Below are 23,638 nucleotides of genomic sequence, written 5' to 3'. Positions count from 1 at the left end.
AATAATTTAAAATATCATGTATTAGTGCAAATGGTGCACTTACAGATTGATGGTTACGCAAATGCTAGAAGATTATTTGATATACATATAAAAAGTTATGTGAGGGGATTGCCATATTATCATTCAAGTTATGCCAAGAAACTAACAAAGAAAGTGACTCAACACATAGAAGATGTGTGATTTTCTTTGAGAAGAAAAGGCGAGCAACGTATAAAATTGAAATGATCAATCTCTGAGTTAAAAATGATTTGATTATATAGATGCAAAATATTTATTTGATCTGCATAAAGCTTGATCGCAAATGAGCTATTTGTTTACATATGGAGGCACAACAATATCTTGGCATTCAAAGAAACAATATTGGTAACCACTTCTTCAAATCATACAGAAATAATATTGATCTATGAAGTAAGTCGGGAGTGTGTATGGTTGGAATCATGATCTATCATATTCAGAAAATATGTGATTTTCCTTTGGCGAAGGATATTCTAACCACCATATACGAAAATAATATATAGCTCAATTGAAGGGAGGATACAATCAAAGGAGGTCAGACAAAACATATTTCACCAAAAGTATTTTTCACACATGATCTTCAACAAAATGGTGAGATAGACGTTCAAATACCTATTCAAGTGATATCTTGTAAACTTATTCACTAAGGATTGCCAACATCAATATTTGAGAAGTTGTGATATAAGATTGGAATGCATAGTCTCCGAGATATCAAGTAAAGTTTTTATCAGGGGGAGAAAAATACGCATTGTACTATTTTCCTTAACCATGGTTTTATCCCAATTGGGTTTTCCTGATAAGGTTTTTAACGAGGCAACATTCAAAGCGTATTAAAATATATGTGTACTCTTTTTCCTTCACTAGGATTTTTTCCCGCGGGGTTTTTTCCTAGTAAAGTTTTAACGAGGCATATTATCTATGGACATCCAAGGGGGAGTATTATAAAATAATATATTGTTGATGTCGACTACATCAATAAGTTACTCCATACTTTCCTCCATTATGAAGATAACCATAACCTCCATAACCTCCACCTTTATAACCATTATTCTTGTAACCTTTCACTTCCATAACCTCCCCATTATATTCATGTTAATGTCATGTTTATGACTAACCTTTTGTATGCCTCTATGTTACACTATAAATAGAGGCATAAGGGTTCATATTGTAGATACTTGAAGATTTGGTGTACACTTGAAAGAAAGAAAGTTATCTCATATTGTTCCTCTTGTCTTTATCTTTATATTGTTCTTTTGTTCTTAAGTTTTACAACAAAATTACATATACATATACAAACGCAATTTTCATAGACACAAACATCCATTTAATACGAATTTCTGTGATTTACACAAGTCGTTGCGATTTATAAAAATCAAATGCTTGCGATTTTATGCAATCAGATGTTGCTTGTGATTTTATTCAAATTTGATGCTCCATAGCAAACATGCAAATAGAAAAAATGTAGCTATAAAACGCTAATATGATTTTTTATGTTTTCTAAACCTAAAATTTACTCATTAATAAATGTCTTTGAAATTGGTAGCTAAATAATTTTGTGAGATAAAATATAATTTCCTTGAAGAATATAAAGTTTTAAAAATATGTCTTCCATCTTTTGACAATTCTTTTGATTTCAATTTTTCATTTAATATATTTTAGAATAGAAACATATCTTTATTTTAAAATTAAAAATTTTAAATTTTTTTTCTAAAATTACTCTCTCCGTTTAAAAAACAATGACCTAGTTTGACTTGAAATACAATTTAAAAAAAGAAAGAAACTTTTTAATTTTGTGGTTCTAAATTAAAGTTATGTCAAACATACCAAAATGTTCATAGACACAAACATCCATTTAATAAGATTGAAGTTAAAATATTGCCCAAAAAGGAAAAAAGATTATTCCTTTTTAAACAGACTAAAAAGGAAATCGGATCATTTTCTTTGAAACAGAATACTTGTTAGGTTAAAATTAGACAAACAAATAGTGAATGAGTAATTGTAAGACCAAACCATTGTCTTCTTCCTCTTCCTTCAACTTTCTCAGAGTCTCCATCTTTGAGCTTAACCCATCTCCCAAATTACTCTTCTTTACCCCTCACCGACCAACAATGCACTCTTACAGACTCAAAACCCAGAACAATTCGCTTTCGTTTAAGCGAATTGTGCAGACAAGGCCACCTCATCTCGCCCGCCAACTGTTCGATACAATTCCTCAACCAACAACTGTGCTTTGGAACACAATAATAATTGGGTTTATCTGTAATAACATGCCCCATGAAGCCATTTCATTCTATTCTCGATTGAATCATGTGGGTTCATCCATATGTGATCAGTATACTTATTCCTCTGTTCTCAAGGCTTGCGCGGAGACCAAACGGATTCTTGTAGGTAAAGCCGTGCATTGCCACATTCTACATTATGATATTCATACTAGTTGGAATGTTAGTAATTCTTTGTTGAATATGTACTCTGCTACTTGTCTTACATTGGATAATGGTACTGATTGTGATTTAGTTTAAAGGGTGTTTAGAACTATGCGTAAAAGAAATGTTGTTGCGTGGAATACTATTTTTTCATGGTATGTGAAAAGGAAGAGGTTTTCGGAAGCAGTGAGGTGTTTTGTTATGATGATGAGATGAGGTATTAAGCCAACAGTTGTTAGTTTTATTAATGTTTTTCCTGCTGTATCAGAAATAGGGGATGTTAGAATTGCTGATGTTCTTTACGTGTTGCTTGTGAAATTGGGTAATGCATATGTAAATGACTTGTTTGTTGTTAGTGCTGCCATTGTTATGTATGCTGAGCTTGGTTGCGTTGATCTGGCGACCAGAATATTTGAGAATACTTGTGAAAGAAATACAGAGCTCTGGAACTCTATGATTAACGGGTACATTCAGAACAATTTTCCTTTAAAAGCTGTTGATCTCTTTCTTGAAGCTGTAGAAGCAGAGGATGCTGTTACTACTGATGATGTGACATTTGTATCCGCTCTTATGGCAACTTCACAGTTGCAGCATTTGGAGTTTGCCCAATAGCTACATGCATGTCTGATAAAGAAATGCAGGGATTCACAGGTTATTTCGCTTAATGCTATGATAGCCACATATTCTAGGTGTAACCATGTTGGCAATTCATTTAAAGTTTTTAATGGAATGAAGGAAAGATATATAGTGTCATGGAACACCATGGTGTCTGCTTTGGTACAGAACGAACTGGATAATGAGGCTTTGATGCTTGTATATGAGATGCAAAAGCTATGGGTTGCAATTGATGATATAACAATTACCATCCTGCTTTCTGCGGCATCAAATCTTAGGGACAGGGAAATTGGTAAACAGACCCATGCTTATCTTCTGAAGCACAATATTCAATTTGAAGGGATGGAGAGTTACCTGATAGACATGTATGCCAAATCTAATATGATTAGAGAAGAACGAGCAATATTCCAGTCGAACTTCACATATGATAAAGATCAAGCCACGTGGAATGCTATGATTGCTGGAAACACTCAAAATGGATTAATTGAACAATCCTTTGTTGTCTTCAAGGAGATGCTTGAGCAGAATGTGAAGCCAAATGCTGTGACCTTAGCATCAATCCTCCCATCATGCAGCCAGTCAGGAAGTATAGCAATAGGCAAGCAGCTACATTGATTATGCTGAAAGTGTTTTCTAAAATCTCCTGAGAAGAACTCTGTGACATATACAAATATGAGTTTGGGATATGGCCTTCATGGGATGCGTAGGAAAGCTCTAACACTGTTCTACTCTTTGCGGCAGAATGGTTTAGAACCAGATGCTGTTACCTTTGTAGCAGTCCTGTCTACTTGCAGCTACACCGGATTGGTTGATTCAGGCCTTCAAATATTGGAGCTGATGGGTGAAGAATAAGGGATTCAGCCGTCAGCAGAGCACTATGCTTGTGTGGTTGACATGTTAGGAAGAGTTGGACGGTTGGATGAAGCTCATAATTTTGCTAAACAGTTGGGTGTTGAGGGTAATAACTTGGGAATATGGGGATCACTCCTTGCAGCCTGCAGAGTACATAGAAATTTTGAATTGGGGAAAATTGTTTCCAGTAAGCTGCTTGAATTCGAGGGGAGTGATGGAATTTCTGGTTATCATGTTCTGCTTTCAAATATATATGTGCAGAGGAAGGAAACTGGCAGTCTGTAGATAACGTCAGAAGAGGAATGCGCAAAATGGGATTGTCAAAGGAGGTTGGGTGTATTTGGATTGATACTTCTGGATATCCACACTGTTTTGTATCTAAAGATAAGAAGCTTCCTCAGTACTGCATGATATATGATATGTTGGGATATTTAACCGTCAATATGAAGGATGTTGGCTATCCTAAACTTGAACTAATAGAAGAGTGGATCTATGGGCTAGAAGAATAAAAAGCTATTAGTTCTCCCACAATGTTGTTGTTCTCCGACTATGTACCTTTGTATTCATGACATATTTGGACAGCATTTTGCTAGAGTTAATATGATCGTAGTTTATCAATGAGCAGCTGCCTTTGAAATTCGAGGTAATTAAGTTGTGTTTTAGCTATTTTTTGGTTTAGTTTTTTCTTCTGAATTATGCTTTTTTACTTTGTAAAGATACTCAGAAGTAGGATATTCAGTTAGTGAAATGTATGAATATTTCTTTATTAATACAGGAGCAATCAAGAATATCCATTTTACCTTTTTGGTGGGAAAGGAGGAGTCCCAGGCAGCAAAAGAAGGGTCTTATCCAAGACGACAACTTCTATGAATCTGTCAGATTGACTGAAGCACATTTAAATTAGGTGACCAGTTCTTTCCTTTGAATAACTTATACTTGTTCTGCAGGTCGACTTTTAAACTATTGTATTAAGGATATTTGATATAGTGTTTGCAAGTTCATGAGTGTTCTTATATTGGAGCCAAATGGCATTAATAACACTTGTTAAGGTTGGTCCGGATAATTATTAATGTGTCTGCTAAGGTTGGTTCAGCTAATCATAGTATGTGAATATCAATGGAACTGGCATAAGTGGAGTTTTTCTTTTCTGAAAATGGTTCTGAAGCTACAACAAATCATATAGATAAGATAATCTCTGAAATTTTCCTTATTAGGCTGTCGGCTTATATTATTGGACATTGACAAACAAAAACTTTCTATAAATTAGGTCTAGTTCTAGTGATTAGTAGGAGGTTTTATTGAGTAAATATGTATATAGACTTTTGCCAACCAATTAAGTTTCGAGTTCATATTATCTTTGCTTGGTTTATTAGGTTCCACATGCTTGCTTACAAGCTGCTTGTGTCAATTTAATGTGAATTATTGCCCTTCAGTTTTCACAAGGGACAAAGGGCGTAACGGCATCTTATTTTGGAGTTTTTGTCTTTTTGGATAAGGTAAATAATTTTACTAAGAGTTAATGGCCAAAAACACATCCAAACTATCACTTTTTGCGAGTTTCATACCTCAACCATCATTGTTCGCTTTACCTACCTAAACTATCACCCTTGTTGTATTATAACTCACCTTGGTGTTGGGTGGTTCATTTGTGAACATGCAGGGTATACAATGGTTGTTTATTATCTGAAGATAATATGCTTAAGTGAGTGAGAAACTGATAAAGTCATATGGTACATTAATTCCGCTAGTTCCTAACATTCGTAATTTCTAAATATCTCTGGATTATCAAAAGGGGTTCCATCTTCTTTCATAAGATGCACATTGTGAACTAGTAGTGTACTACAGGGTTTGGCATCCAATTTTCCAATTTCTACGAGTAGGTCAAGAATGTACTTTCTGTGAGATAGAAAAATTTCCTTCTTTCTTCTATTCACTTCTACTTCCAAAAAATATTTCAACTCGCCTATGTCCTTCGTATGAAACCTAGTAGGCAAGAAAGACTTAAAAGGAAGAGATTCCCCTCACAATAAGAAGGATAGTGCTAGTTGCAGATAATCGATAGAAAACAAAGTGATCACTATGCTCATTTTCATCCCACACACCTAAACTACCTCACTTGACTTGCCAAACCAATCTCAGGGACTCTGGTTGAAGCCATACAAGGACTTTGCATTTTAGAAGCACACCAACGTGGTCATTGAGAAATAAGAAATTTTGAAATTTTATTTTAGTAAAAATGTAAGTCGTGCAATTAAATACAAGAAATGATATAAACATCAATTCAGATTATTAATGTCGTCCTCATGAACTGTATTGGATACTAACATGCGTTCCTGTTCTGTCCAAGAAGCCCCTTTTCGCCATTCTACATCTACAAGAAATGATATAAATATCAATTTAGATTATTAATTTTGGTTTTGCATCTTAGGATAATTAGGCAATGCGACATATTCAAACTCGATAGAGGCACATTCTTTTAAATCAGTTATGGATACTAAGAAAAGTAATGAGTGACTAGTAAAAGGAACAAACATAAAGATACACGTGGTATACTACCACAGAAGTCCCTAGAGATACGAAATATATTATGAAAGCAATTGCATTCTTTACCTTTTCTATCGGACGAAAGGTTTTATAATAAGAAAGAAGAGTCCAAAGAAGAAAACTATTTGTCTCAAGATAAGAAAAAAATTATATCATTGAGTATATATTTTTGTTCTTGTTAGTGATGCAAAAAAAAAAGATTTATGGCCTTGTACCACATAACGGGAAAGAAATCATGTCAATCCAACATATGCTATCAAAAAAAGGGAAAACCCAGATTCCCTTGTAACACAATCTAACCACTAATAACTAGGGAATGTGCTAAGACAAAATATATCCTGGACAAGAAATCAAAAGAAGAGCTATACAAATTCTTGTTTTTCCTTTTTGAGAAACTCAAATCTCTACACATTAATTTTCAGCAATGGAAACCATGCTAAAGAAGAGTCCCTAGAAAGTGGTGACACAATTTCTCTCTCCTGAGATAGAAACAAGATGAATCTCACAATAATTCAAGTAGGTCAGTATCACTTTGCATCTCTTCAGAATCTACACCAAAAACAATATATAAATCAACCATTTGTGATTGAGTGCACATTTTCTTTTGTCGTCATTATCTTTATACATCATGAAATAGCAAATTATTGATCATTTGAATGGAAGATTTACAGAACCAACAAGCAATAACATACGAAGTGTAATCCCATAAGTGAGTCTGGGAGGGTAGTGTGTACCTAGACCTTACCCCTACCTTGAGAGGTAGAGAGGCTATTTTCGATACACATTTGACTCAACAAAAAACATATAGAGTGGATTCGAGAAAGGGAAGATTTACAAAGCCAACAACAACATCATATTCAGTGAAATCTCACAAGTGAGGTATGGGAGGGTAGAGTGCCTATGAACCTTACCCTACCTTGGGAAGTAGAGAGGTCATTTCTGGCTGATCCTTAACTCAAGGAAAAGCATATCAAAGCAAATCAAAAAAGGAAAGCTTTATAGAACCATGACATAAAATCTTAAAGGGAAAGACATGAACGATCTTACTTTTTCCCTTCAAAGAACTAATCATATCTCTAAAAATTAACTTTCCTAAATACAAAGCATGTTAAAGAAGAGTACCAAAAAACGTCAGCACAACTAGCAGAACCTGATGATCACAAAGCACAATCAAAACAAACTTCTGAGTGAATCAATCTACCGTTATAAGTTTTATCACCTATGAAAACAAGCATTCAACCAAAAAGGAATCAGACACATATATGTACTTATAATTGTAGATAGATTCGTCTTTGGTTGAATGCTTGTTTTCATAGGTGATACAACTTATAACGGTAGATTGATTCACTCAGAAGTTTGTATTGAATGTGCTTTGTGATCATCAGGTTCTGCTAGTTGTGCTAACGTTTTTTGGTACTTTTCTTTAACATGCTTTGTGTTTAGGAAAGTTAATTTTTAGAGTTATGATTAATTCTTTGAAGGGAAAAAACAGGATCTTTCATGTCTTTCCTTTAAGATTTTTTGTCATGGTTTTGTAAAGCTTTCCTTTTTCGATATGCTTTTCCTTGAGTTGAGGGTCAGTTAGAAATGAACTCTTTGCCTCCCAAGGTGCGGTAAAGGTCTATAAACACTCTACCCTCCCCATACCTCACTTGTGGGATTTCACTGGACATGATGTTGTTGGTTTTGTAAATCTTCCCTTTCTCGATCCACTTTATATGTTTTCCTTGATCCAAGTGTGTATTGAAAATAGCATTTCTACCTCTCAAGGTAGGGGTAAGGTCTACGTACACTCTACCGTCCCCAGACTCACTTGTGGGATTACACTTGGTATGTTGTTGTTTGTTGGTTTTGTAAAACTTCCATTCAAATGATTAATAATTTGTTATTTCATGATGTATAAAGATAATGACGACACAAGAGAATGTGCAGTCAACCACAAATGGTTGATTTATATATTGTTTTTGGTGTAGATTCTGAAGATATGCAAAGTGATACTGACCTACTTGAATATCATGAGATTCATCTTGTTTTTATCTCTGGAGAGAAAAATTGTGTCAACATTTTCTAGGGACTCTTCTTTAACATGGTTTCCATTGTTGAAAATTAATGTGTAGTAATTTGAGTGTTTCTCAAAAAGGAAAAACAAGAATTTGTATAGCTTTCCTTTTGATTTCTTGTCCTGGATGTATTTTGTCTTAGCACATTCCCTAGTTTTAAGTGGTTAGATTGTGTTACAAGGGAATATAGGTTTTTTCTTTTGATAACATATGTTGGATTGACATGATTTCTTTTCCATTATGTGGTACAAGGCCATAGATCTTTTTTTTTTTGCATCACTTAGAAGAACAAAAATATATACTCAATGATATAATTTTTTCTTATCTTGAGATGAATAGTTTTCTTCTTTGTACTCTTTTTTTGAGATAAAATCATACACAAAATGGTGGGGTACGCCAAGCCCATGCAGTAGTGCAACGCATGGGCGACACGCAAGAGCCCAGGCAGCAAACTACCTTAATGGACTCTTCCCCTTAAAAATTGAGTTAATATCGTGTGGACCAATGGCCCACATATCAGATATTAAACTGATAAGAACAGATACTACACTTGATCTTAGCCAAAAGGCCGAGAAAGGTATTCTTCTTTGTACTCTTCTTTCTTATTATAAAACCTTCCGTCCGATAGAAAAGGTAAAGAATGCAAATGCTTTCATAATATGCTTCGTATCTCATATATTATTATATTTCTAGGTGATAGAGTACATCTTCATAGGTGTATTTGGTCTTAACTGCATCACCAATATAATATTAATTCTGAGTTCCACAGTATTTTCCGATCAAATTTGTAGGCTTTTACTTCTTTTAATTGTCAATGGCTAGGTTTGCTTTCATGGGAAGTAGACTGACTCAAATTCTTCATATACATCAAACGATTCATGAAACTGTAACCACTCCACTTGATGATTGCAGGTTAGGTCTCCTCGGATGAGGCTCTATATCTAAAATGTCAACTCAGCCTGGGGTATAACAACTGTGTGTGCCCGCCGAACTTAATTTCTTTGTCAAAATGAATGGAAACTTGAGACCAAGAGGCCGAGTTTGATAGAAATTTGTTCAACTTACAAAGCCATGCCAAATATAAATTGTGGCAAAGCAAATCTATTTTTGAGTGCTTCAGTTGTCTTGACTCTCTTGCAACTTTCAGTTCAAGAATCAGACATCCTGTATATTCTAGCGACACCAAATTTGGAGCATCAATCTTCCTTGTGCCACCCGAATCGTCCTTAATCTTCAAGACGTTTTGGAATTGAGATCTAGAAATAAGGTGCTCAAGATTCCATCACATGTCCACATGGGGTGATATGATATATCTAAAGATTTCAGATTCTAACATTCAATAACATCCAAATTGTCCGGTGAAGAACTAGAATAATATAAGTGTTCAAGATATATGCTTTAACACCCTGGTTTCTTGTTTGTACAAATGGAAACTGACTTCATCTTTTGAAGATTTAGCAGCTCAATCTTTTTCAACCTTCTGTAACAATGCTCAAGTGTGAGTTAGTGATTGACTTCTATCTCCAACTACTTTCCTAGAAGGCTTTACATTTGAGTGAGGAGCACTAAAAGTATTTTTGACCTCCATCACCTGACAAAAAAGTAACAGCATCGCAAGAAAAGATCGCGTTGAAGTTGGTTATAAGCGAATTTCGTCATCTGAATAGCTAAATAATCATTTGGCAAAGGTAGTTCTGTCTACTTCTTTTTCCTTCTATCTTTTTCTACATTCTTTGTTTCCAGGCAGGGGGTGAAGGACATAAGAGAAGATTTTCCTATAGGTAAGGAAGAGGTGAAAAAGGAGCATTAGTCACTGAGCCCATGGACGAAGATAATGATATCAGTTCCATTTTTTATGTTGGGAAAGCACCAACTGCTCATAGAGGAATGTCTGGTTATATATGCAGCTGCAGGGGCGGCTCCTGCTTAGTCACCTCCCTTTGCCCCCTCAGCTAATCTCCCGTTGACAATGAAGACATTTTTTATCTGCATGACTTGTTCACAGATCAGATGTTCTGATTTGGTGGAGGAGAAGCTGTTAAGGTTGATATTAGTTGCTCACAACCAGATAGGTTGTTAAAATTGATACTCCCTCAGCTAATCTCCCGTTGACGATGAAGACATTTTTTATCTGCATGACTTGTTCACAGATCAGATGTTCTGATTTGGTGGAGGAGAAGCTGTTAATGTTGATATTAGTTGCTCACAACCAGATAGGTTGTAAACATTGATACTACACTTGTTTTTTTGTAGACTTAATACATTATGTTAGACAATATTACTCTTCTTTAACATCTGTTTATCAATTAAATGATCAAAATTGTCCTTAATGTATGGGGTTGGACTAATTTAGTCATTCATATACACCTCGTAATCGTAGAAAAAGTGACCCTTTTCCTACCGCCACCACCCTTAATGTATCACTTTTTCATACATTAAGAACTATTTCGATTACATGGTAGATATGGACTAAAAGGATCACTTTTCTGTACTTTAAGGACTATTTCTGTTTAAACACCCCCATATAACATATTATGTGAACTCCCTGTCTTGTGAAAGTAATAGCTAGTGTGGTTTTTAGTTGTTGCAGCAAATATTTCTGGTAATACACAGCAAAGTCCACATGTAATACATATCAGAGTTCACATTGAAAAAAAAAACAGTGAGAGAGTGTCTCCATGAGCATTCTTCCGCCATCTGAAACAAGTAAAAGGTGTATAGCTACGACAGGTCTTGTGAGTTCAACTGAACTTATTGTCTTCGACTCAAACTATATGTGTGCAAAAACAAAAGCAAGAAAATGTATGCATACATATAATAAGACCACAGTCAAACTGAACTCATTAACCGGTTATTATTGTCTAACTTTGAAAGATGCGCTTAGCTAGTTATCTCAAATCTTATCATCAGAATCATCTTCAATTGGAGCTGCTACATTAACATAAAGCTTCTGGCCATTGATGCAATTAGTATTGTTGCTGGATTTGAAATAATAATCTCCAGGTACCAACATGAATGCTATTGCTGGACTATCTTTGTACTGCCTTGAAGGAATGTTGGAATTGCATGCATAATAGTTGTATTTTCCAATCTCTAGCAAATCCTCTGGCTTTTGGAATCTAAACTCTACAAATAAAATGGTATACTCATATATGAATACGTATATATGTACACGAAAAATGAACTTTCTAAAAGACAAAGTTACGAATCATGTCCAAAGTACACATTTAAGATGTTAGGGGTAGAGCTATCCTTGTCCAAAGAGAGTGAATTGACACCCCTTCGCCACAAAATCAACACTTTTATTGATTTGATTTGGTTTATGAAGTTATAAAACCGATTTAGTTGGTTTGATTAGGTAAATGAAAAAAACGAACCAAAGAACCATCTATGTACACCCCTAAAATTAGTCAATACCTTTAATCCTTCCAAACACGGCTAAAGAAAAACTTCCGGGCCAAATTAGATATGAGGAAAGGTTGAAATGACAAGAAGAGTGCTTGGTGAGAAGACAACACCGGAGGAAGGAAATTCTCGCAAATAAGGAAGCACGATCGACTCCGGAAAAAAAAACTTACCTCACAGCCAGTGGTGGAGCTAGAATTTCGACTAACGAGTGTCAAAACATAAAGAAGTTAAAGCGCATAGAAGCCAAGGAGTGTCTATATGTATATATATACATAAAAAACATATATTTACCTAACTACACACTGTAATTTCAGACGAAGGAGTGTCAGTCGACACCCCATATTGTGGCTCCGCCACCACTCGCCTTTGGCTCCCAAAATAGCATATCAAAATTATAAGAAACCCTATAGACGCTACATTTGCACCCCACAAATTTTTATTTGTTCAAAGTATGTAAATAAATTGCAAATACGAAAAATTAAAGTTTACCTAATTGATCTCCGGGTTTTAACTTGACAGTTGTAGCCCAATCTTCATAGTAAGTAGGGTAAGGAGCAGGACGCCAACCATAGCCTTCTCCAACAATATATCTCTCTGAATTTACTAAGTTCATCAAAACTCCAATAACAAAAAGTAGCAAAATTATAATAAAATGCATATTGTGGTATCTCTTATTTTATTTTTATTTACTAATCCTATTCAAAGCTATATAGTAAGTTAATTACAACAATTAGAGCAATTGAACTAAAATTGCCTTTTATAAATATTCTATCTACTAGTACTAATTCAACACATTACGTTATTAAAATTTGTATTAAATATTGAATGTTACAACAAAATTAACTTTGCATTAATTATTCCACATCTCATTTCAACAATTGAAACAGAATCGTAAAGTTGTTTGAAGAAAATTTTGTAAAAACGTACTACTAGTTTATTTATTAAGAAAATAAATGAACATTATAAATAATTCTATTATAATTAATCTTTGGCTTTAATTTCCTGCGGGATATGCGTGGTGGTCCTACTTAGACTTCTTTCTTATCAATGGTATTAGCAATAATATTCTCACAATTTCTTGTTCATCGGGTATCATATGTGTTTTTGTGCTTTGAATATCACATTATATTGTTGACATACTATTCATTCTTATGTATATTTGTACAACTCTTTATTCCACATTATTTCGTTGTTGTTAATATCCTTATGTCTGTATATCCTTTTTTTTTCCAAATAACTTGAATATGCTTTATTTAATTTTAAATCAAGAATCTATCAATAACAACTCTTCTATCTCTACGAAATAGAGATACATCTGTATATATTTTCTCCATACCTCATTTATAAGGACTGAGAGATGAAAGATGATAAACTTAATTAAATTATGAGGAAATTGAAAAAATGTGGTCTTATAAAGTTCAATATCATAATTCAATTGTCCATATCAAGTAATTATATGTTCAACTAAACAGGACAAACAATGTAATTACACTCAATTACACCAAATTCAATTACTAGGTGATTTTCCAAACAGCCCTAAATTAAACTAAATTCCGAACTTATTTTATTCTATTATTTGGACTAAAAATGGTGAAATTAACTAATCTTATAAAATATTCCAATCCATAAAATATCCCTACCTATAAATATATTCATTTTAAAAAAATATATTTAACAACCTTGTTATATAAACTAATATCTGTACATAATTTCCATTGTACAAAGAAATTAAATGTGTAGTTTTAATTTTTAAAATACTATGTAAAATTAAATTATATAACAAGGTTTTTTCTTAATTCTTTAAATTAATTTTGTGATTTTTTCACTTCATATAAAATCAGAGAAGAGAGCTCTGTAATTGCTTTCTTCTCCGGAGTTCAGTTCCCAATGGACGCTCTGAATTCTTACGCATCGTCGGCGGCGATGGCACAACAAACCTGGGAGTTAGAGAACAACATCGTGACAATGGACGCGTCGTCGGGGTCGGCACCGGAAAACTCAGCGTCAGATGCCATATTCCACTACGACGATGCGGCACAGACTAAGTTCCAGCGGGAAAAACCATGGACGAGTGACCCTCACTACTTCAAGCGCGTGAAGATCTCTGCTCTTGCTCTTCTAAAGATGGTTGTTCACGCGCGTTCTGGAGGTACAATTGAGGTCATGGGACTAATGCAAGGTAAGACGGATGGAGATGCTATTATTGTTATGGACGCTTTTGCCCTTCCTGTTGAAGGAACTGAAACTAGGGTTAATGCTCAAGCTGATGCGTATGAATACATGGTTGAATATTCACAGACCAACAAGCAGGTTAATGCCTTTTATCACTTTTTTTTCTTCTTTTTGATGTTGTGGTGTCGATAATGGAGAAGGGTACACTAGCGCTAAACTAGTCAGTTTACAGAGACTTTTCGGATTTAATAAATATTGTAAACGGGTTCAAAAGGGGCAAGACGGTGAGTTGATAGAATTGATTGAAATTGAAGCTTTGTTCTTGTTGGTGTCCGGGCCAGTTTGCATTGACTAGTTACCTATTTTGAGCCTCGTGGAAAGAAAATCAAGTTTCGTATGTAGATTTTTAGAATCATTAGCAAAAAGTTAATTCTTTCGGTTGATCTATTGCTTCATGTGTGTTTCTATAATCATAGTCTTGGAGTCTCTATATATATTGTACATATGTATAATTTCAGTTGTTAGTAACTTCAGGTCAAAAATCCTCCTCAAGTCACAAAATTCAATCTTGCTGCACCTAGAAATTCTTTTGAGCTGATTATACTTTATCTGTAGACAATGTTATATAGGATGTATACATTGTGTGTGGATTGGTTTTCTGAATTGGAGTGTGCTTGTCCCAGTAGTTTGTTCAGACCATTCTCTTACTAAGACTTTATGGTATAGGCTGGTCGGCTGGAGAATGTGGTCGGGTGGTACCATTCTCATCCTGGCTATGGATGCTGGCTCTCTGGCATTGATGTAACTACACAAATGCTTAACCAGCAGTATCAGGAGCCCTTTCTTGCAGTTGTTATTGATCCAACAAGAACTGTTTCTGCTGGTAAAGTTGAGATTGGTGCCTTTCGAACATATCCTGAAGGATATAAGCCTCCAGATGACCCTATCTCAGAGTACCAGACCATTCCTTTGAACAAAATCGAAGACTTTGGAGTACATTGCAAGCAGGTCAGCTTATTGGCATGAGCGCATGCACTCACATATTTATGTTAAATCTAGGACTTCAGCTTTACTCTTGGCTGTTAACTCACCAACTTTTCTCTTAATTTGCAGTATTATTCATTGGATGTTACGTATTTTAAGTCCTCTCTCGATTGCCATCTCTTGGACCTACTATGGAACAAGTATTGGGTGAACACACTTTCTTCTTCTCCTTTGCTTGGAAATGGAGACTATGTTGCTGGACAGATATCTGATCTTGGTAATATCATTGTTGCCTACCTTTTCCACTTTTTTTTATCATCATAATGATTTGATGCCTGGACATGAGTTTACACAATATTGAAACACCTCAAAATTAGTTGATCCCATTAACTCATGCAGCTGAAAAGTTGGAGCAAGCTGAAAATCAACTGCCCCATTCACGTTTTGGGCCCTTAGTGGCAGCCCCTCAAAGGAAGAAGGAGGTATTTTTTTGTTTTCTCTTAAGTCTTGACAATGCATACTCTAACTTACAAGTCTATCTCTTTGTTTGATAATATTAGTTTGACCAATTGAAAAAAGAGAACATTAGTTTGACAGTTCTTAAGTCTTGTGTTTGTTGAACCATTATCTTTGAATCTTTTTGACATGTGATTCCTATTTAGACATTATGAACCTAGGTAATATTTTGTGCTCACAGAGTGGCTGTTTTTGAAACTTTGTAGCTTATAGCATACTAGGCCTCTTGATTATATTTTACTGGGCTATGAAACTGCTTACAATTAAAATGTGCAAGGATATACAAAGGGAACTAGATATAAATTTGCCTCCAATTGTACATGTTGATTTTTCTCTTCTCTTTTAAATGGTGAGAGTTTGCAAAACCGTATATACTGGAACACCTAATTCGTGCTTATGAAGTTCAACTAGGAGAAAGTAATGCAATACAAGAAGAAAATCGATTTGATTATGGATTAGGTTCATACAACTCTCAGCAATAGCTTGTGCTTGAATCTCTTATGAGATGGAGAAATGGCCAAGATTGTATGAATGAAGAGTTCTCTTTCTACTTTAACAGAAGATATTGAAGAAAGGTATAATGGACAGAGAAAAGTCTCATTCCCATGTGAATGTGTGTGAAATAACATCCCTAATAAAAAACTAGTTCATTATGATAATGAGTCAATATGATCTCATCTTAGCTATGAATGGTTTGGCCCTCTATTATAGTAAACCTGCGTAATAAAGACTTTTGTCAAGTAAGAGTGGTGAAAAATAATCACTTGCCAAATTTTGGATCTGTGAACCAGAACTAGGTGTAAAAGAGGGGACCTGCCATCATTATTGAACTTCTTTGTTTAAAACCAACAGGTGCCTGTGTTTTCGTCGTTACATTAGGGGTTTGAGATTTTTCTTTGGGGGGTAGGAGGGGGGAGCAGACACATATAAGTGATGAGAAAGCAGTCAAAGGCAAATGAGTGGAAAACAAAAACCCTATGATTATGGTAGCAACTAACCTAGTGAAATTTTGAGGATAAACTTTGTGATTACTTATTTGGTAAACCAGTCTTGTGCCTTGGGCACTGATTTTCCGTCTTCATGTGTTCTTTCCACTTCCCTTTGCACATGCAATATTTATACAGAGGAAAGTAGATCCCAAAAACAATTGAACCGACCATTTCTATTCCCCCCATTTCCAAAGCATATTTTAGTAGGCATGTAACCATTTTGTTCAAAATTAGTGGTGGTGGAAGTTACAGAATCCGAGAGGCGTGAGAGGTTGGTTATAGTGGATGTCGGAGTGCTAGAGGCAGGACAAAGAAGTACAGGGGCATAGGTGATTTCGCTGGACATAGCACACTTCCGGCTTAATGTGGACCAGAAAGGAAAGTTAGGATGTTGAGAATTAAGGTAGAAGGTTAGTAGTGTTATAGCACCTTTAGGTGGGTGAGGCGGGGGGCTAGTCCCCATTTCTCCTACTAGCAGTATTCTTGTTTAGTACTTGGGTAGTATCTTCTACTTCGTCCATTTGTTACATGTTACCTTTATTGGTGGACAAGATCAGGGAAGGGAAGTGAGATTGAGATGGTTTGGATATGTGAAGAGGGGATGCGCAAATGCCCCAATAAAGAAATGTGAGAGGTTTGTTATAGATAGTGGGTACGAGAAGAAGTAGAGTAATTGTGGGTACTTGTAGAAAGGGATGAGCTTGATAGAAGTACCAAGGTGAAGCCTTTCACTTTCTTGGTACTTCAATACCCTTTTCATGTATGTTTTGTGAAGCATAACATCAGTAATTTACTGCGGTAGGTAATGATGTGCCATAGTGTTTCACTTCACTATTTGTATTTGCGCTATTGGGCTTGATTATGCCATAGTTACCTAGTCTTGACCTGCAACTCCAGACTATGCATTGAATGCTATCATATTTTTACTTCAATTTTCTGTAGTCTTTTGTCCTTTATTTTTTATCTTCCTTACTTATACTTGCTTCAGTAAATTGCAGAATACAACATTCATGGTACTAAACGTGTTGGTCCTTTGACTTGCAGGAAGAATCTCAGCTTGCTAAGATTACACGTGATAGTGCTAAGATTACTGTCGAGCAAGTTCATGGCTTAATGTCTCAGGTATACACTGTTGTATTCTTACATTAGTTGCATATCATTCTTTGAATATCCAGCAATGTTTTGACAGTCGGATGTGTTTATCCTTGGTTTTCAGGTTATTAAAGACATTCTTTTCAATAGCGTTTGTAAGTCGGGCAAGTCACAGACGGAACCCTCTGATCCAGAGCCCATGATCGAAACCTGAAAAATTTCATCCTATTAGTCCAGATGTAGATCTGTTTCTAGGTTTCTTTTGCAGTTAACATGCAGCTTTGACTCTATTATATGTAGGTCCAAAGAGGTGAAAGTTTAAGATGGCCACCCCACATATAAATTATCATTGCTGTTTAATGTTTTGAAGATTTTGCCAAATCTTTCACTAGTTCTTTTCCTTGTCTACCTTTCTTTTGTTACTTGGAGAAGTTCTGTAAATCATGAACCATCCTTTTTAGGAATGGTACTACCTCCATCTTGTATTAGATCGACATTTTCTATTTTACAGGGTGATTAAGAAATCATTAATAGATTGATCAACTTTACTATTTTGCACTTTGTTTGTATTGATTAATCTCTTGAAAAAAGAAATTCTTAGATCTTCAAAATTTGTTTAAACTTTCTAAATGCTATATTAACCGTAGGGGTAAAATAGGAAAATTTTAATTAATTTTATCTTGATTTAATAAGTGATCAAGTAATATATGAGACAAATATTTTTAGTAAGATGTCCATTTATTATGGAACGGAAGGAGTATAAAGATGGATATTCCTCTCTTGACCTCCAGCCCCTGAACCTTTGGAGTAGTTGGCTAATAGCAATGGATGACCGTTTTGAGTTCAAGCTTTGAATATGTAACTTTTGGAGTTATTGGCTACTTTTCTCCATTGTATGATTGTGGACATGTTCATATTCAAAGTAGAAGAATATATAATGTATTGACCTTGTATAATATTGCATGAAAGGCATTTATAAACAAATCTGAGTTAAATCGGATAACAAACTCAAAATTCGAACTACGGTAATTGAATAAATATTGACCATAGTCGTAGGCATATCAATTTGAGTATAATTTACTAAACCATCATTTGCCTTTATATTACTCCTTCTGTCACTTTTAATTGTCATGTTACACTTTTTGAAAGTCAATTTGATTAATTTTCAAAGTTAAATTAGATTATATTAATTCAATATTTTAAACAAAAAATTTAGATATTCAAAAATTATACAAAAAGTACTATAAATTTCAATTTTTTTGCTTATCAATATGATGAAAAAATACATCGTAAAATGTTAATCAAAGTTATTATCGTTTGACTCTAAAAAAGAAAACTATGACAATTAAAAGTGGACGGAGGGAGTAATATATAATATACATAATTAATCAATATTTTTATACCTTTCTATTTATTGAAAAAAGTTGGTTCTTTTGCAACCTGTGTTCTATTCCCTAAATCCTATAATATAATGTCTTCAATTAGGTCAATTTCTAATACACTTGAAACTAAAACTTGCTTTGAGCTTCTTAAGACTTGCAAATCCATTACAAAACTCAAACAAATCCATGCCCAAGTTATCATTCTCAATTTCCACAAACACATTGGCATTTTACACAAGCTATTAGCTTTTACCACTCATGATGATACAGACTTTAATTACGCCAAGAAAATCTTTAGTTGCTGTGAGAACCGAACATTGTTTATGTACAATGTAATGATTAAAGGGTATGTGAAAACGGGTCAATTCAAGAAGCCCCTTTTCTTGTTTGATGAATTAAGAATACATGGCTTGTTTCCTGATAATTTTACTTACCCATTTGTGTTTAAAGCTATTGGTGAGTTGAAAATGGTGAAAGGAGGTGAAAAGATTCATGGGTATGTCTTGAAATCTGGTGTTTTGTTTGATAACTATGTGGGTAATTCTGTTATGGATATGTATGGTTTGTTTGGTTATGTGGAGAGTTTGAACAAGGTGTTTGATGAAATGCCTCAGAGAGATTCGGTTGCGTGGAATGTATTGATTTCTGGATTTGTTAGATGTGGTAGGTTTCAGGATGCTGTTGTGGTTTACAAGAAGATGAGGGAGGAAAATGGTGTTAAGCCTGATGAAGCTACGGTTGTGAGTACTTTGTCAGCTTGCACTGCGTTGAAAAGCTTGGAACTTGGTAAAGAAATTCATGGATATGTTGTTGAAGAGCTTGAGTTCAGCCTTATTATTGGGAATGCATTGGTGGATATGTATTGTAAGTGTGGATGTTTGATGATGGCTAGGGAGATATTTGATGATATGCCAATGAAAAATGTGATATGTTGGACTAGTATGGTGTCGGGGTATGTTAATAGTGGTCAATTGGATGAAGCTAGAAAACTTTTTGAGATGAGTCCAGCTAGGGATCTAGTTCTGTGGACAACTATGATTAACGGGTATGTGCAATTCAATCGTGTTGATGATGCAATGGACCTATTTCGTTCGATGCAAATGGAGGGGATTAAACCTGACAAATACACACTGGTTGCTCTTCTCACTGGTTGTGCTCAGTTAGGAGCCCTGCAGCAAGGGGAATGGATTCATGATTACATGAAGGAAAACAGAATAACTGTTACTGCCGTTGTTGGTACTGCCCTTATAGAGATGTATGCAAAGTGTGGTTGTATAGAAAAATCGATGGAAATATTTGATGAATTAGAAGAGAAAGATACTGCATCTTGGACTTCAATTATTTGTGCTCTAGCCATGAGCGGGAACACTAGGAAGGCACTAGAACTGTTCTCAGAAATGGAACAAGCTGGATTTCGCCCTGATGATATCACTTATATTGGAGTGTTAAGTGCATGTAGCCATGGGGGCTTGGTAGAAGAAGGCCGCAAGTATTTCCATGCAATGAGTAGGATTCATGCAATTCAGCCAAAATTAGAACATTATGGTTGTTTGATAGACCTACTTGGTCGTGCTGGGCTCCTAAGTGAAGCTGAAGTAATGATATCTCAGATACCCAATAGAGACAATGAGATTATAGTTCCAATATACGGAGCTTTGCTCAGTGCCTGCAGAATTTACGGCAATGTTGATGTTGGTGAACGTGTGGCTGAACTGCTCATGGAGATTGAATCTTATGATTCTAGCACTCATACACTTCTGGCAAACACCTATGCATCTGCTGGCAGATGGGAAGATGTATCAAAGGTCAGAGGAACTATGAGGGATTTAGGTGTTAAGAAGTCACCTGGATGCAGTTCAATTGATATCAATGGAAATGTGCACGAGTTCATTGTTGGACATTAATCCACTTGGAATGAAATATGATATTTGTTTGGTAGCATCTCTTAGCTACTTCTGGGTGCAAGTTCCTACAAGTTTCTGACAGTAGAAAGGTTCAGGTGATTTATGACTTGATCTTCTTTCTCATTAGACTTGATTCAGTCTTTTCATGGTACTTCTTTTTCATCTTGCGTTTATGAGAAAACTTTTGATCTCTTGGATGTGGTCAATTTATTGAACATCCAATTTGGTGCTCTATTTACTCCATACAGGAGTACCACAAGCGAGATGGTCCGCAAAGATGGGTGAAAAAGCTCCAGCGCTATTACATTTCCACTGCAGAGTGGTTACAAACATGAAGTCTTTCCTTTCTAGCAATCTGGTTTGCTTGCGACTGCATTGGTTAATGATGGTCTTCAAAAGGTTTGAGTTGATGGACAGAGAATATGGGTCAGTGGTCAGCATTGCTGATATGTCAGGAAGAGTCGGATGGGTGGTTGAAGCAGATGTTTTTCCTCAGCGGTTGGGTGAGAAGGGTGATGTCTTGGGATTATCTGGATTGATACTTGCTTCCTACTGAGTTCATAAACATCTTGAACCAGAGAAAGTAGTTGCCAGTAAGCTGTGTGAAATATCAGAGTATGCAGAGGAAGGAAATTGGCTGTCCACCGCAGGTGTTAGAAGGGGAATGTGAGTGGGTTTGTAAAAGGAGGTTAGCTGTATTTGGATTGACATATCTGACTGTTCTAACTGTTTTATACCTAATGAAAAGAAGCATCCGTGTGCTGCTAATATGCTGGAAAACTAGTGATTAACATGAAGGATGCTGCTTATAATTCTAAACTCTAATCAATAGAGGGACTTATGTGGTAGCCAAATGTAAGCTTTTATTCCTGGACTAGTTACCTTTGTACTCGTGAGTCTGTTGAAAGGGTTTTGCAAAATGTTGACATGCTTCTAGTTAATTCCTGACCTGCTTAGAGCCCGTTTGGGTTCGCTGAATTCAACTTGCAAATATATCAAGAAGTCCTATATATGAGCCTTGCATGCTGCTGTGAAGACCTTAGAGATGAATCCTCACAGGGTCTATAGAACTTAGGCTTGAGGTATGCGATCATTTGGAAGAGGTTTTAAGATACCAAACGGAGGCTCATCCTGCTAAAAGAAGCTCCAAAACATTCTTGCTAGTCCCAGATAGAAGATGACATAACTTTTGTATTAGTGGTTTGTATGGGGGTGTGAGTACATCTGCCTTTCAAGTATAATGACACCGTGATAATCATCATTTAGAAATCCTTCAGTTCTCAGCAGATTTATGAAAATCAATAAAATCTCATGAGAAAGATTCAAGACAATAAATGACAGCAGAAGAGATGGAATTAAAGTCATGCTTATACTGGAAGTTTTGGCTATATTCTGATGATGCAGATCTAGAGAAAGATTTTCTGTGGAAAGTATTCATGGCACTTTCCACTCTACATCAAATTGAGAAATTGTGCAGACACAAGGATAAGGTCTTCCTGTGATCTGACCTCTGGCACAACTGCATAAACAACTGTAGGAATGCCAAAGGAGATGGATAGAAGTCACAACGACCTAAGCTGGTTCCATGATGCGCTGTCTGTGGGGTGTAAGTCTGGCAACGTACTGGGAGGTGCTGGTTCCGGTCCGTTACCGGTTCCGTCTCGGTTCCGGCTTGTACCGGTTAGATCCGGTATTACGCGGGTCCCGGAGGGGTAACGGGACGGAAACCGGGATTTACCGGTTAGTCCCGGTTCGTTCCGGTCCGGTCCGGTCCGGTTCGTTTTTTTTTTTTTTTTAAATCTTAAATTTATATAGCCGTTGGGCAACGGGTTTTGGGCCCACCAACGGGTCTTTCACCCCCATAACTCCCCTTTACACCTCCCTATCCCCCAAACTTTTTTTAATACTCCAACCTTCTAAAAACTACATTTTCATCCTTTTTTTAAACTATAAATACCCCCAATCTTTCATTCTTTTCACTCACAAAAATATCATCTACTGTCTCTAGTCTCTACTCTCTAATCTCTTATTCTCGTTAAAATTACGAATTTGATCTTTGAAAATTAGAGCTTCAAAATTCAACTTTCAATTTTCGGCTTCCGGTCATAAACGTCTACTTTTTTAGTAGACATTTGGTACATTCGTTTCAACTCACTTTTCATTTAGTTATTTGTTTGTTTGCATTTAATTATTTATTTTGTGAGTAATTAGTCTCTACTTATTTAGTTATTTATTTGTTTAAAACTTTGCATTATATTTTCGTATTATATATAATTTACTCACTTTTTTTATATTTGAATATGAATTTCGGTAAAAACAATGTTGACAAGGGTAAAACAACCATAGTTGATTCGATCACTAATTTATGGAGCTCAAAATCCAAGAAGAAAAAAAATAAAATCGATAGTACTTCTCAATCTAAAACTAAAAAAACTTCTCAATTAAGAATAAATAGGAATGATTATACGCATGTTGATGAAACTGTTTTTAATATTGATAGTAATAGTGGATTAGATCCTTATCATGAACATTTACAAAGAAGGTTTGGTAATTTTGATGAGGAATTACCTGAAGATGATGAACATGATGTTAATGATTATATTGATAGTTTTGATAATAATGTTGATGAATATGATGATGATGAAACTGAGCCACCGTCAGCTACTAGTCCCACTCCCAATC

General features: G+C 35.4%; 4 protein-coding genes, 1 non-coding gene and 1 pseudogene across 5 annotated transcripts in view; 4 read left to right on the top strand and 2 right to left on the bottom strand.

The window, feature by feature from the left end:
• Positions 1–4,833, top strand: part of LOC125809305 (pentatricopeptide repeat-containing protein At3g22150, chloroplastic-like) — a 29,968-nt gene extending 25,135 nt beyond the window's left edge. The window contains exon 3 of the mRNA XM_049488966.1: positions 4,810–4,833. The gene's annotated coding sequence lies outside the window, so the exon portion shown is untranslated. The remainder of the gene's footprint in view (positions 1–4,809) is intronic.
• Positions 3,201–4,542, top strand: LOC125809466 (pentatricopeptide repeat-containing protein At3g22150, chloroplastic-like; annotated as a pseudogene).
• Positions 4,834–8,895: 4,062 nt separating the features above from the next.
• LOC125809494 (U2 spliceosomal RNA) lies at positions 8,896–9,090 on the bottom strand. Its single transcript, XR_007441806.1, has one exon. It is a non-coding gene; the product is annotated as a U2 spliceosomal RNA (small nuclear RNA).
• A 2,312-nt stretch (positions 9,091–11,402) lies between these two features.
• On the bottom strand, positions 11,403–12,575 carry LOC125809324 (early nodulin-like protein 3). Its single transcript, XM_049488984.1, has 2 exons — positions 12,407–12,575; positions 11,403–11,635 (listed from the first exon to the last, which is right to left on the bottom strand). Exons 1-2 carry the CDS (start codon positions 12,573–12,575, stop codon positions 11,403–11,405), a joined length of 402 nt encoding a protein of 133 aa, XP_049344941.1.
• Positions 12,576–13,649: 1,074 nt separating this feature from the next.
• On the top strand, positions 13,650–18,224 carry LOC125809316 (COP9 signalosome complex subunit 5a-like). Its single transcript, XM_049488976.1, has 6 exons — positions 13,650–14,227; positions 14,816–15,097; positions 15,203–15,350; positions 15,473–15,555; positions 17,623–17,700; positions 17,795–18,224. The coding sequence occupies exons 1-6, from the start codon at positions 13,805–13,807 to the stop codon at positions 17,882–17,884; spliced, it is 1,104 nt and encodes a 367-aa protein (XP_049344933.1). The 5' UTR covers positions 13,650–13,804; the 3' UTR covers positions 17,885–18,224.
• Positions 18,225–19,141: 917 nt separating this feature from the next.
• LOC125809307 (pentatricopeptide repeat-containing protein At1g31430) lies at positions 19,142–21,017 on the top strand. Its single transcript, XM_049488968.1, has one exon. It carries the CDS (start codon positions 19,142–19,144, stop codon positions 20,954–20,956), a length of 1,815 nt encoding a protein of 604 aa, XP_049344925.1. The 3' UTR covers positions 20,957–21,017.
• Positions 21,018–23,638: the final 2,621 nt, after the last annotated feature.

The sequence above is a fragment of the Solanum verrucosum genome, unplaced genomic scaffold (assembly GCF_900185275.1).
Source record: "Solanum verrucosum unplaced genomic scaffold, falcon-dt-bn FXZP01000062.1, whole genome shotgun sequence".
NCBI lineage: Eukaryota > Viridiplantae > Streptophyta > Magnoliopsida > Solanales > Solanaceae > Solanum > Solanum verrucosum.
This window is presented reverse-complemented; position numbering and strand designations above follow the sequence as displayed.